This window comes from Carlito syrichta, unplaced genomic scaffold (assembly GCF_000164805.1).
Source record: "Carlito syrichta isolate Samal-C Ts95f unplaced genomic scaffold, Tarsius_syrichta-2.0.1 Scaffold316489, whole genome shotgun sequence".
In the NCBI taxonomy this organism is placed as follows: Eukaryota; Metazoa; Chordata; class Mammalia; order Primates; family Tarsiidae; genus Carlito; species Carlito syrichta.
In genome coordinates, this window is record NW_007260585.1 from 247,640 (window position 1) to 261,863 (window position 14,224).

Consider the following 14,224-nt stretch of genomic DNA (forward strand, 5'->3'; position numbering starts at 1 on the left):
TCCAGGTCGAGGCTGCAGTGGCCGGGAGCAGCCACTGCACTCCAGTCTGGGTGACAGTGAGACTCCAACTCAGAAAAAAAAAAAGAATGGAAACTTTTCCTCTGAGCTTGGAATCATTTATCCAGTACAGCCTTTCCACAATTTCCCAAAATTGTCAAATCCATTTTTGAAGACTCAGGATGATTTTATTCTTGTCCTCTGATTGTTTCCATGTATCCTAAGTCCTGATTACTTTTCACAAGGTACAAGTAATTCAGAATCAGAATTTTATCTTTACCCCCTTTAACAATGACACCAGGTTAAGCATTACATCTAACCAATGAACTTACTGCTGGATAGATATGCACATGATAAAACATTCAAACTGCACAAATGAGAAGTTAAAAATTTGGGTTCCTGACACAGCTTGGTGGCTTGCACTTATAATCCCAGCACTTTGGGAGGCCAAGGTAAGAGGCTTGCCTGAACCTAGGGGTTCGAGACCAGCCTGGGAAAACTGGCAAGACCTCATCTCAAAATAAAAATTAAAACAAGCAAACAAAAACGTTTGTTTCCCCAGCTCTCTCTGTATTTGTCCACAGTCAAGACCTCCTGTGTATTCCTTCAAGAATTGTTTTATGCATGTATAAGAATACACAGCTCATACACACACACACACACACACACACAAAGCCTAGCTTTTTGAAAAGTGGAAATGATAGTATAGCATACACACTGTTTTGCACGTATTGCAGGAAGTTGAGGCTCATGCTGGTCGAATTAGTTTGATGTTAGGGTAACTTTCCTTTCTGGAAACCCATGACAGGCGGTCTCCTGAAGAAAAGGAAAGAATTTTCCTAACAGCAGTGGTTTCTGATTATCATCCCTCCTAGAGGATGAGGGAAGGGGTGAAGCTGGGTGAGGCATGATGGTACGGGGAAACACCCTACAGGCGAAAGACTGTTTTCACATTTACATTTCATTTTACAAATATTTTAGGCATTTTTGGCGCAAATCCCTCAGGGTGCTTGAACCTCAATTTCTTTTGATCTCGACATTTTGGCCATCCCTTCCTTCGGGCATGGACGCAGCATACGAAGTTACTAGCAAGGATACTGTATTCATTTTTAAAGGTAACCATTATAGAATTATTTAAATGCTTAAATAGACCTCACAAGAAACTGAACACGACTTTAATTTCTCTACTATATCAAATTTTGGCTGCTAAAATAGCCAAAGGTCATGAAGAAACTGCCAGGGCTGGTATTGCTTCATTTATATTTTACAGATGATAAAAACACAGACAGAAAGATCAATTGCCCAGAGTTGTAAATGCTCTCATTTGATCTTTGTTCATTCACTCAGTCTGCAAATTTTTGCTAAAAGCCACCTATAAGCTGGTGACTACTAAAATCCAGACTTCCTCTTTACCATGAAAATCAAAGGCGCTAGCTAAGATGTCATTTCTAAAGCTAAAAGACTTACATGTATAAGTGCATGCTGACTCTGAATTGTTTCTTTCTGACAGGAAATCAGTTCTGGGCCATCAAGGGAAATGAGGTGCAAGCTGGTTACCCCAGGGGCATCCACACCCTGGGTTTCCCTCCGACGGTCAGGAGAATCGACGCGGCCATTTATGATAAGGAAAAGAAGAAGACATACTTCTTTGTGGAGGACGAATACTGGAGGTGAGACACAACAGGAATGACTTTACAGAGCCGAATTAGGGAGTTGTTTTCTTTCTCTAAGGAAGTCCTCCATCCAGCCCCAAACCTGCTTAGATCTTAATGGGATGGACGAGGCTTTGAACACCTGTGAGAAAGCTCTTACTGCCTTGGACCAGGTGTTTCCCAAGCTCTCCTGCTTTGAGTCCCACGTGCCGTGGGTCATGCTTCCCTCCGTGCTGCTGTCCTACCTGTCTGGAGCCCGCTCTTCTCCTCTCCACCTGCCCAGATACTGCCCATCCTTCAAGCCCCACTGCCTCCTGGCAGCCTTCCCTCCTGGACTTTAGATCCAGTGGGAAGAGGCCCCAAGAATCCAGGCCTCAACTCAGCATTCCTTCCCCTTCAGCTCACAGTTCTGCTCATTGTCTTATTGTGTTTTGTCTTGTCTTCCCAACATGACTACGTGATTGTCAAGGGCTTCCTCTAACCTTGCCCGTTCATCCTCTCTGCCTTTTTAAGAGATAACAAGCAACAGTTGTCCGGTTCTATAGATGCAGCCCAGGGCTCACAGGCAGCCTGATTCCTGGGCCATCTGCTAAGACTTTGAGACATCCAGGCAGACCAGCTGAGGTCCAGCCAATGGGTCCAAAACACACGTACTAGGCTTTGCTTCTCATCCTAACCCCTTCTCCTAGGAGGCTGCCATGAAGACTTGGCTGTGCAGGGTGCAGAGCACAGGCATCTATGGGCCAGTTGTGGTAGAGAATTGAAATTGTATTTCAGATGAGCAACTCGATTCACTTGACATTTGTACCACATGTATGTGTCTGCTCAAACCTTCATGTCTTTGTGACAGAAAAATGATAAGGTAGCCTGAGTGCAGTGGCTCATGCCAGTAATTCCAGTACTTTGGGAGGCCTAGGTGAGTGAATTGCCTGAGCCCATGGGTTCGAGACCAGCCTGGGTAACTTGGCAAGACCTCGTCTCTACAATAAATCAAAAATTAGCCGGGCATGGTAGCACACGCCCGTAGTTCCAGTATCTTGGAAGGCTGAGGTGGAAGGATTGCTGGAGCCCAGCAGGTCGAGGCTGCGGTGGCCATGAGTGTGCCAGTGCACTCCAGCCTGGGAGACGAAGTGAGACTCCAACTCAAACAAACACACAAACAAACAAACAAAAACATGATAACAAGCAACAAGGATGTTGCCCCTGTTCCTGGTGGAGATATGTTTTAAAAGCTAAGTTTGCAGTACCATTAAAGTCACCTTGTTCTGTAGTCCTTAATATGCTTGCATTTATTTGCAGTACTCGGAAAGTTTACTAGGATCCCTCATTAACCTAACATGATTTACGAATTGTGGTAACATGGCCTCCATGCAATGCTGAGCTGTGTTTCTCTCACTTGGTGCAGATTTGATGAGAGGAGACAGTCCATGGACCCAGGCTTCCCCAAGCAAACAGCTGAAGACTTCCCAGGCGTGGACACAAAGGTCGATGCTGCTTTTGAACAATTCGGTAAGTAGATACCTATTTTGTTGGCAGTGGGGTGCTTGACCCAGTCTGTGGTGCCACAGGGGAGAGAAGAATTGAAATGCTTCTTAAAAGTAGGGTTTTTACAACAACAGCAACAATTCTTTCCCCCAAATTTCAATTCTGCTTTTGGGTCAACTCTACGACTACTTCGCATAAGTTATTTTTAATCATAAAGATAATTAACACAAAGCTCTCTGCTTTATTTCATATGTACAAATAAAATCACAGACTCAGGTATCCCTGCCTCACCTCCCGAGCTGTCATCTTTTACATTACCACAGTTAGTGTAAAAATCTCATCAAGTGGCTGGCCAGTTCTTACACAAGGCTGGCTGGCCTTCCCCTCCATGTCATGCTGTTGAGATGACTCATTTCCAGGGAGGGTTCTTTCCCATCTTTCCTGAGTCCTTGGTCATTGCCTGTGTCCATCTGTTGCAAATACTTACCTTTCCATGTGCCCAGAATTTTTTTTTCCTACTCCAGGATAGGTGAGTGGAGGCTGGTCTTTTTTAATGGGAGCCTGGGTACCATGTTTCAAGGGTCCTCTCATGTATTGAAAGAGATGCGCTCTCAGGTTGCAGGGGAAGAAAGATATAGGGGATCACAGGTTCTAAACAAGTGAAGAATTGGATCTGATTGTAAGATAACCACATAACCTGGAGCCCGGCTTTGCTGTCACAGCAGGCATGGGGTGTGGCTCTGTCCTTCCTTGCATTCCAGGGAACCTTGGGTGAGCTTCTAATCACTCTAAACTTCAACTTGCTCATTCATAAAATGAAGTTAGATAGATACTTCATGAGGTTGTTGCACAAATCAATGAAAACAAAGTCATGCAAGATGCTCAAACACAGTCCCTAGCACAAAGTAAAATTCTACAAACACTTCCTGTTTTTATTTCTCTGTGATTCTGAGTTTTGCCCTATGTCTTTATTTGAAAAAAATATCTTACCATTCCCCTTGTCTGTATTTGCAGGGTTTTTCTATTTCTTCAGTGGGTCTTCCCAGTTGGAGTATGATCCAAATGCAAAGAAAGTGACGCATATTTTGAAGAGTAACAGCTGGTTTAACTGTTAGGAGATGGGCGTAGAAGGCAACACGGGCATTTTAAATGAAGCTAATCATTCTTCACCCAAGTCTTTGTGACTCCAAACCGTTCGTGTCCTCCTGCGCATGCTGTGACTCGAGCCACGCCCTCGAGTGTGAACTGTGTGTCTTGACAGTCACCCCCACGTTATTACAGGGCATTCAGATGGGCAGCAGCTTGGTTTGCACCTTGTCACAGGGTGATCTTCCTTCACAAGAGGTGGAGAAGCACTGATGGGCGATGGACAAGGGACCGTATCTATATAGACTATGTGCTTGTTATTTAATAAAGATTATGTCAGTTATTTTACTTTGGTGTTTGTTTCAAGAACAAGGCGTTCTCACAGTCTGGGACACATTGTAGACTGAGCAGTGGAGAGCCAAGATGCTCGGCCAGGAGCTCTACAGTAACATGAAATTAATGAACTGCAAATTTTGGCAAAGCATAACATTTCTTTATTTTTACAATTACCTACATTTTTTTATTTTTATTTATTTTTAAGTCGGAGTCCCGTTCTCTTGCCCAGGGAGAAGTACAGTGGCATGCTCACAGCCACTGCAGCCTCGACCTCCTGGGCTTAGGCTATCCTCCCACCTCAGTCTCCCAAGTAGCTGGGACTACAGGCATGCACCACCATATCTGACTAATTTTTTGATTTATTGTAGAGACAAGGTCTCATCAAGTTGCCTGGGCTGGTCTCAAACCCCTGGGCTCAAGCAATCCTCTTGTCTCTGCCTTCCAAAGTGCTGGCATTACAGGCGTGAGCCACCTTGCCTGGTCTAGATTATTTTTTAATAAGTACTACCTAACCACAACAAACAATTCAAAACTTTAAAAAAAATGTAATAAAAATGATCCCCCCTCCACACTCCCAATATCTAGCTCCTTTTCTCAGGGGAAACCAAGTAGATCTGTATGGATCTTTCCAGAGTTATTTTACAAGGTCTGACAATGAAGTTCGTGAGTTTGCCACCATGTGCTTACATTGGCAGCACTGTACAAACAACTTGGTGAGGTTTCATAGCCTTGGTACATCAGTGCCTCGCAGCTGCGTTTGTGTCGGTGTGTGGCCGTGTCTCATTGAGTGGCGTTCATTATTGTCGTTGCATGTTTTTGTGTGCTGTGGCGAGAATGTCAGAGCTTAAATTAGAGCAACGGACAAACATTAAATTTATTGTTGACGGTTTTTCGTCTTTGAGAAACTTGCCCATGACAGGTCTTTCTGCCATGAATCTTCCTTCTTCCTTTTCTCTTTTCCTCCCTAATAAACTTTTTTTTGGAAAAAAAAATTCTCGTTAAACTTGGCAGGAGTGGAAGTGAAATCAGGGACGTGTTAGTCCAAGCTTATGGGGATAATGCCACGAAGAAAACAGCAGTGTACAACTTGATTGAGTGTTTTTCTGAGGGAAGAGAAAGACTAATGAAGAGAGGTCAGTTACAAGCAGAACTGATGAACACATTGCAAAATTCATTCAGTTGTGCATCAAGATTGTAGGCTGACTGTGAGAAGCATAGTAGACCAAATAAACATCAGCAGAGAAACAGGAAAATCTTAACTGAAAATCTTGGCAAGAGAAAGGTGCGTGCAAAAAATGGTCCCAAAGGGGTTCTTGCATCATGACAATGCACCAGCCCACACAGCACTGTCTATGAGGGAGTTTTTAGCCAGCAAACAAATAACTGCATTGAAACGACTTCCCTAACGCACCTGATCTGGCCTCCAGTGACTTTTTTCTTTACCCAAAGATAAAGGAAACATCAAAAGGGTGACATTTTAATGGCATTCAGGACATCAAGGGTGACACAACCGCAGCTTTGATGACCTTTCCAGAAAAAGAGTTCCAATATTGCTTTGACGGGTGGACGCGGCATTGGCGTTGGTGCCTAGCTTTCCAAAGGGAGCACTTTGAAGGTGACCATAGTGATAGTCAGCAATGAGGTATGTAGCAGTTCTTCTAGGATGACTTACCGAACTAAATTGACAGACTTCGTATGCTTCCCAAGCATTATCATCTTTTTAAATGAAAATGGTAGCATGCAAAATCACAGGTCCTACTCTTGTTTTTTTTCACTTCTTATATCTTGGCAACCATGAGTACTTGTAGACTTGCTTCATTCCACTTCCTTCTTAAGGCACATCTACTTTAAAACCAGGAGTGCGATGCAAAAGCCCAAATACAATGAGGAAATACATTTTCCCATTAACACCAAGGACAATGCCTTTAAAACACGTAGCTGCTGGATTGAAAGGGGATTTTTTTTTTTTTTTTTGAGTCGGAGTCTCCCTCTGTCGCCCAGACTGGAGTGTAGTGGCCGCTCCCGGCCACCGCAGCCTCGACCTGTGGGCTCCGGCGATCCTTCCGCCTCAGCCTTCCAAATAGCCGGAATTACAGGCATGCACTACCACGCCCGGCTGATTTTTTGATTTATTGTAGAGATGAGGTCTCGCTGCCCAGGCATGTCTCGAACCCGCGGGCTCAGGCCATCCACTCACCTCAGCCTCCCAAAGGCGCGGGATTACAAGCTGAGTCACTGAGCCCGGCTGAGAGGGGATTTAATAAAGCTCACTACCAAAAAATATGACACAATCAGTCTTATCACAGCCCATATCTTTATGAAGCCTAGTTGTGAAATGAATGCACAAAAAGCTTCAAGCAGTTGATACCACACCTCCATGTACTTCAATAAGATTATCTACAGCATTTACAACCATCCAAAGAACAGACCATGGAAGAAAACCACGTTGAAGCCTCAGGCAACAATTCATGCCTGTAATCCCAGTGCTCTGGGAGGTCTAGGCAGGAGGATTGACTGAGGCAGGAGATTGAGACTAGCCTGGACAACATAGCAAGACTCTACCTCTACAAAAAATATTTTTGAAAAAGTAGTCAGATGTGTTGGCACAAGCCTGTATGTAGTCCCAGCTACTGGAGAATCTGAGGTAGGAGGATCACTTGAGCCCAGGAGGTTGAGACTGCAGTGAGCCATGATCTGGCAGCTGTGTGCCAGCCTGGACAACAGAGTAAGACCTTGTCAAAAAAAAAAATTTAAAAATACAGAGAACCCCCCTTCTTCCTTCCTTCCTTCCTTCCTTCCTTCCTTCCTTCCTTCCTTTCTTTCTGTCAGGGTCTCACTCTAGTAAGACCTTGTCAAAAACTAAACAAACAAACAAAACAAAACAAAGCAACCAGAGAGTCTGCCTTCCTTGCTTCTTTTTTTTCTTTTTGGCAGGGTCTCACTCTGTCACCCAGGCTAGAGTGCAGTGGCACAATCATGGCTCACCACAGCCTCAACCTCCTGGGCTCAGGTGATTCTTCTGCCTCAGCCTCCTGAGTAACTGGGACTATAGGCAGTTTTTTATTATTATTTTGTGGAGAGGAGGTCTCACTATGTTGCCCAGGCTGGTGTTGAACTCCTAGGTTGGAGCAAGCCTCCCGCCTCAGCTTCCCAAAGTGCTGGGATGACAGGCATGAGCCACCCCTCTTGGCAGAGGGCTTCCAAATAGCTGTACAGGTGGAGGTGGAGGGTGGAGGGCCCAGCGGGGCATGAAACCTCAGTGCCCCTTCCCTTGCACCTTGCCCTACACGTTTTTTTCATTTGTATCCTGTATAATAAACGGTTGAATGCTTCAGTGTGAGGTTTAATGCTGTGGTCATAAAAACATCAAAGCTATTTTCAGAAAAATAAACTCTTAAATTGAACAAACAAAATACACTGATTTAAAGCTCAACCGTCTTCATACATATGCACAATTATTCTATATCAATAAAAAAGACTCAATCAAGTAATATAGAGCCCCAAACTAAATGGTTAAACATATGAACTACTCGTACTGACATCTATTAAAAGTTGGTTATTAGCTAATAAACCCTTTAAAGCAGGGTCCACAACCCCCAGGGCCGTGGACTGGTACCGGTGGTGGCCTGTTAAGAACTGGGTCCCACAGCAGGAGGTGAACGGCAGGTGAGCAGAGCTCCTTCTGCTGTCACATCAGCAGCTGCATTGGAGTGGTGAAACCCATTGTGAATTGCAAATGCAAGGGATCTAGGTCAGGGCTCCTTATGTGAATACAAGGCGTGGTAATCCCCCCGCCCCCCACCTCCATGAAGAAAATTGTCTTTCACAAAACCAGTTCCTTATGTCAAAAAGGTTGGGGACTGTTGCTTTAAGGAATAATTCCCCTCATCTGAGTTTTGACCCAGCAGTTCCACAGCGATGATGTTCACAGTTTTACTGGGATCACTGATACACGAAAGTCTTCACTTAACATCTGGATAGGTTCTTGGAAACTGTGACCTTAGAAACCAATTCCTCGCCGGGCATGGTGGCATGTGTCAGTAGTTTCAGCTACTTGGAAGGCTGAGGGGAAGGATCACCGGAGTCCAGCAGGTCAAGACCGTGGTGGCCGTGGGCGTGCCATTGCACTCTAGCCTGGGCGACAAGAGTGAGACTCCAACTCAAAAAAAAAAAAGAAAAGAAAAAAGAAACCAATTCCACCTCAGGCTAATTGACATAAACAAGAATTAAGTTCCCACTGCACATTTCTGGTCACAAAAAAAAAGCCACCAAACTTCTCAATCAACACATTACTTCTAATATTAAACATTAGAGTAATGTGAGTTATATATACATTTAAGAAAGATTAATAAAAATAAGATAACTATTTACTAGCTTATTCCAGTTCAGGGTGGCAGGTGGCCTGAGCCTGGCTCAGTGACTCAGGGCCCAGACTAGGAACCAGCACTGCATGGGACGCCTCTCCATGGCAGGGTCACTCACACACACCGAACTCAGTCAGGCAAGGCTGTGTAGACGCACCTGTTCCCTTCGCCTGCACATTTTGGGAGGTGGGATGAAACCCAAGGACCTGGAGAAAACTCACACAGATATGGGGAGTGCATGCAGACTCCCCACGGACAGGAACATGTTTTTTTTTCTCCTCAATGTTATAAGGAACCGATGTTATCAAGGACCTGCGGGGCAGCGTTTCCAAGCTCGTGTGCTCTAGGGAGAGCGCCATGCCCGTTCTGTTTTTACATTTTACTGGAATTTATGTTCAACTCATGATTTTAAATCTCCAGGCTTTCATTTCCCCAAACTGTCTGAAGACACAGTATGCCATAGAGTTAAGACTCATGCTTCTCTCTATTTTCTTCAAGCAAAAACGTGTCTCAAGTGTCAATATGTTCTAGAAGGGGAAGTTAGAGGTGGCTGCCTCTTCCGGACAATCTGAGGCCATCAGGCCACTGAGGTAAGGGGACAGGGTAGACAGCTGGAATGCAAGGTTCATTTGATAAGTTTCACGCTGGCCATTACAAGGTGGACAGGATAAGAGTGTGGCTTTTGTTTTTCTCAGACACCCACATACCATGTTCACTGCCGCACTGTTCACAATAGCAAAAACACGGAACCAATCATGCTGCCCGTTGAAAGTGGGCTGGATAAAGCAAATGTGGTGCATATACACGATGGAGTCTTACGCAGCCATAAAGAAGGACAAAATCAGGGCCTTCGCAGCAACTTGGATATAGCTGGTCACCATCAACTAAGTGAACTGTCACAGAAACAAAGGACTGAGTGCCACATGTTCTCACTCATACTCAGGCCCTGATCACTGGTCGCCTTTGCACAAAGGTGGGATACACAGGGGTTGGAGGGCAAAGAGGAGGGAGGAGACCCCATGGCAACACGGTGGGTACCGGGGCCTCTACCAGAGTACAGAGGGCCAATTAGAAGACAGGACTTCACCCACAGGCAGCCCACTTAGGTAGCAAATCCCCACTTGCACCCTCCAACTCTAAAATAAGATAACTATTTACCGGCTTATTCCAGTTCAGGGCGGCGGGTGACCTGAGCCTGGTCTGGTGATTCAGGCAGAAGGTAGGAACCAGCGATGCCAAGCACCCATGGCAGGGGCGCTCACACACAGAAAAAATAAAAAATAAAAATAAAGAATAAAGAATGTGACTTTCTTGTTCTCAAAAAGTGCGGGGTGTTGGTGTGGAAATGAGTACTTGGCTTCCCTTCACAGCCTCCTCGTGGCGAGAGCCAGGGAGGCCTGGCTGGAGAGGATGACTGGAGCTTCCACTTACCTGGAGAGGGCCAGGTGATCAGGTCTCAGGGCTGGTCCCAGCCCGTCTTTAGCCAGGGCTTGTTCACCTTTCAAGCTGAGGACTGGGTCCTGGGTGTGCCTCTTTCTGCTTTTTTTTTTTTTTTTTTTTTTTTTGAGTTGGGGTCTCACTCTGTTGCCCAGGCTAGAGGGCAGTGGCACAGATCACGATTCGCCGCAGCCTCGACCTGCTAGGCTCAGGTCATCCTTCCACCTTGGCCTCCTGAGTAGCGAGGGCTACAGGCGCATGTCACCACACCTGGCTAATCATTTAAAAGATTTTTTTAGGCCGGGCACGGTGACTCAAGCCTGTAATCCCAGGACTTTGAGAGGCTGAGGCAAGAGGATTGCCTGAGCCCAGGGGTTTGAGACTAGCCTGAGCAACTTGGTGAGACCTCTCTCTACAATAAATTTAAAAATAAGATAGACCCTGGGAAAAAGAATTTTCAGCAAAGTACAAAAATTTAAAGCATTTCTTTCTTTAATTTTGTAATTCTTTACTGTGGAATAGCTCAGAATGTCAGTTTTGTTTTAAGTAACAGAATTGATAACTGAGCAAGGAAACATAATTTGGATTATAAAATTCTTGCTTTAATAAAAATTCCTTAAACAGTGAAAAAAAAATAGGGTAACCTCCTTGGGTCCCCTCTCACTCTGTGAGCTTTTCTATCCTCTCAATAAATCCTGCTTTCTCAACTTTAAATAAATAAATAAATAAGCCAGGCGTGGTAGCACGCGCCTGTTGTTCCAGCTACTTGGAAGGCTGAGACAGAAGGATTGCCAGAGCCCAGCAGGTCGAGGCTGCAATGGCCGTGAGCATGCCACTGCACTCCAGCCTGGGCAACAGAGTGAGACTCCAACTCAAAAAAAGAAAGATTTTTTTTTTTGGTAGAGATGAGGCCTCGCTAGGCTGGCCAGGCTGGTCTCAAACTCCTGAGTTCAAGCAATCCTCCCGTTCGGTCTCCCGAAGTGCTGGGATTGCAGGCGTGAACCTGCGTCTTTCATCAGCAGCATTCTGTGGAATACACGTGTATTTATTTATCCAGTCCCCTACTGGTGATTGAATAAATAAATCTAGGCCTTAAATAAATGTACAAATCCAAAAAATAAAATGTTAAAATAAATATTACCAAAATAATAGGCAAAAATAGACAATTTGAAACAAATGCAAATATTATATAAAGAATATAATCATTGATAACATATTTAAATATATACTTATATACTATAATGATATATTTAAATATATTTGTATATGTATGATTAACATACACGTTTATAATATATTTAAAATTAAAATTAAGCATAAATCAAATAAAATTGCCTTCATCAGAAATTGTGTTCATCAAATTATTTTCAGTATCCAGTGCACCAGTCGGTTGTTTTTAATATTTTGCTACAACAGCCAATGCTACACTGAACACAAATCTGATGAAAAACTTCATCGTTAAAGACTGAGCAGGTATAGAAAAGCAGCAAAACTATGGGTTGGATTTGCCTACCTGAAGGCCACTGGATGCCCTTTACCACACCTGTGCTGACAAACTGATGGAGTTGAATTCTGACTGAAGTTGGTGAAAAACTTGGTAAGCTGGAGTGGCTTTAGTTACCGGTATCAGAAAATTCTAGCTGGTTAAAAGTAAAGGAATTTGCCGGTTTACATGACTCTAAGTACAGCACTAAGGCCAGTTTTAGCTCTAGCGTGATCAGGCTTCTGTCTCCTTTGCTCTGCTGTTGTCTTGATTCTGTTCGTGAGTCAGTTTTGCCTTCAGGCTGGCTCTCCTCCTGACAGGAACACAGCTTCATTGTTTAGTATCCAGGATGCACACCTCTGTAAAGCACCACCTTCAACCGTGAGACAGCAGTTTTGAGCCTCTCCCTAATCATGTGACCCGTTCCTAATCACGTGGTCTTCCACCAAGGTGAAGAGGATGCCAGGTGGAATGGGGGCAAAACTGGAGGGCCCTTTGACTCGACAGGGAAATGAATTTCAGAGTGGCCAACGAAGTTTTTAAAACAAAGCTTGTGGAAAGAAGGAGAGAGATCTAGGAATATGTGCCTCTTCACAGGTGTCTTGGAAAAAGACCGCTTTTTAACTTTTTACAAAAAGGTAGAGATGGCTTCCTAGTTATTGATATGCTAATGAGGGTAGAGCACAGGTGACCATCTCTCTTCCAGAAAGGTGAGGGGGGTAGGCTTTTCCAGAACACACATTCTGCCTTGGATAGTCTGCCTGGCCAGACTAGGTGATGAAGTGCTAAAGGTGGTCTCATTTACATTTCTATAGCTTTTGATTCCCAGTCTGGTCCAGGGATCACCTTGATGGGGTTGGCCTTGGTGAGTTGAGGGGGTGGGGTGGACTGAGAGTCCACACTGAATTCACATTCCAGCCCACAGGTCAGTTCAGCCTGTAGACAAGACGTCTGGATGCTTACTTACTAAAAACTGAAAACTGCCACAAGAAACGTGAAAGAAGGGACCCTGAGAAATTTAGAACAAACTTAGTTTACATTTTGCCTCAGTATAACCATTTTTGCTTAGACTAACACACTTTGAATCTAGCACAGGTTATACCTAGACAGATAAATTTCCAGTGGGCAGGTTTTAGGAAGCAGTCAGACATTTTACTGCAGGCCAAGCTGGCAGCCTACCCCACCCCCAGGCAAATTTCCATCAGATACAAGACAAGGACAGCCCAACCTTTCAATTCATGTTCTAGCTTAATAATCTCTAAGAAACTTTCAGGCCCCTTGTCTGGGTGAAGCCATAAAAAAGATAATAAGACTAACTTTTGGGGCTGGGAGGAAGATGATGGCTGAGCCAGTCAGACCATGTGAGTCCTAGTGTGAGTGAGTGTATGGCACATTCTGTGTCGGTAAGTGGGCGTGTGAGTGGCTGACGGAGTGAGGGCTCGGGAGCAAGTGGCCAGGGCTCTTCTGGTGAAGTGGCTGATGCCACAGACACTTGACTTGGACTCTAGTGAGTCCCAGGATTCAGAAGCCAAGTGCTATTTCTTGTTCTTTTTTAAAAAAAATTATTATCAACAAAACCCTTCCTGGGAAGAAGATGCTGGGAGAGACCACATGGCGGCTTGTGAGCAAGTGGCCAGGGCTTTCCTGGTGGAGCAGCAGGTGTTGCAGTTGCGTGCTTGGTCCCTGGCACTTCCCGGGTCACAGAAGCTGAGTGCCATTTTATTTTAAACTGACAAAAGTCTAACTGGATCGAAGCTGCAGGGAGAGACGGCCAGCTCCAGGCTCTGCCTCACCACTGCTGCGCCTGACCAGACCCTGGCAGCAAAGGGAGCCCAAAGACAGAGCCCCACTGGAGAAGACGAAAGAGGCACCCTGCCGCCATCTTGAAAATGGGGCAGGAAAGTGCTCTTGCTTGCTCGTCACAGAGCAACAGACCCAATCCCTGTGGCCTTGTGACCGATAGATCAACTACTCAGGGGTTGATTGTGGCCCAGAGGGCATATCCTGAAAGCACAAACTCTGGAGGGACAGGATGAGTACTGAGTCTCCAGCACCCCACCCCCCTACCCTGATTCAGCCATGGGACAAAGGGGGTGGCAAAAAAGGATGAAGAAGACCTCCAAGGAGATCAGTGGTGAGTCTGGGGTTGACCCAGCCCTCTCCTCCTCAGCAATCTTCTGAGCATCAGACCCACATGACTGGGGCACGACTGAGAGGGACAAACCCAGGTGGAGCCTGGACGCCAACAGCAATAGGAGGACTCCACTCTAGGTTAGAACTGACTGACTGGGCACCCCTCCCCACCCCCCAGTACTTGGGAAGGGACAATTCCGCACTTCCCCACCGGAAGGGATCCCCCTGACCATACAAGAGTGTGGGGGGGG

General features: G+C 45.2%; 1 protein-coding gene across 1 annotated transcript in view; it reads left to right on the forward strand.

Moving 5' to 3' along the window:
* The window catches only part of LOC103277140 (stromelysin-1), a 9,079-nt gene extending 4,688 nt beyond the window's left edge, over window positions 1–4,391 (forward strand). The window contains exons 7-10 of the mRNA XM_008074562.2: window positions 979–1,112; window positions 1,508–1,667; window positions 3,055–3,158; window positions 4,149–4,391. Coding sequence (XP_008072753.1) covers window positions 979–1,112; window positions 1,508–1,667; window positions 3,055–3,158; window positions 4,149–4,249 — 499 coding nt within the window. The 3' untranslated portion in view covers window positions 4,250–4,391. The remainder of the gene's footprint in view (window positions 1–978; window positions 1,113–1,507; window positions 1,668–3,054; window positions 3,159–4,148) is intronic.
* The last annotated feature ends 9,833 nt before the right edge of the window (window positions 4,392–14,224 follow it).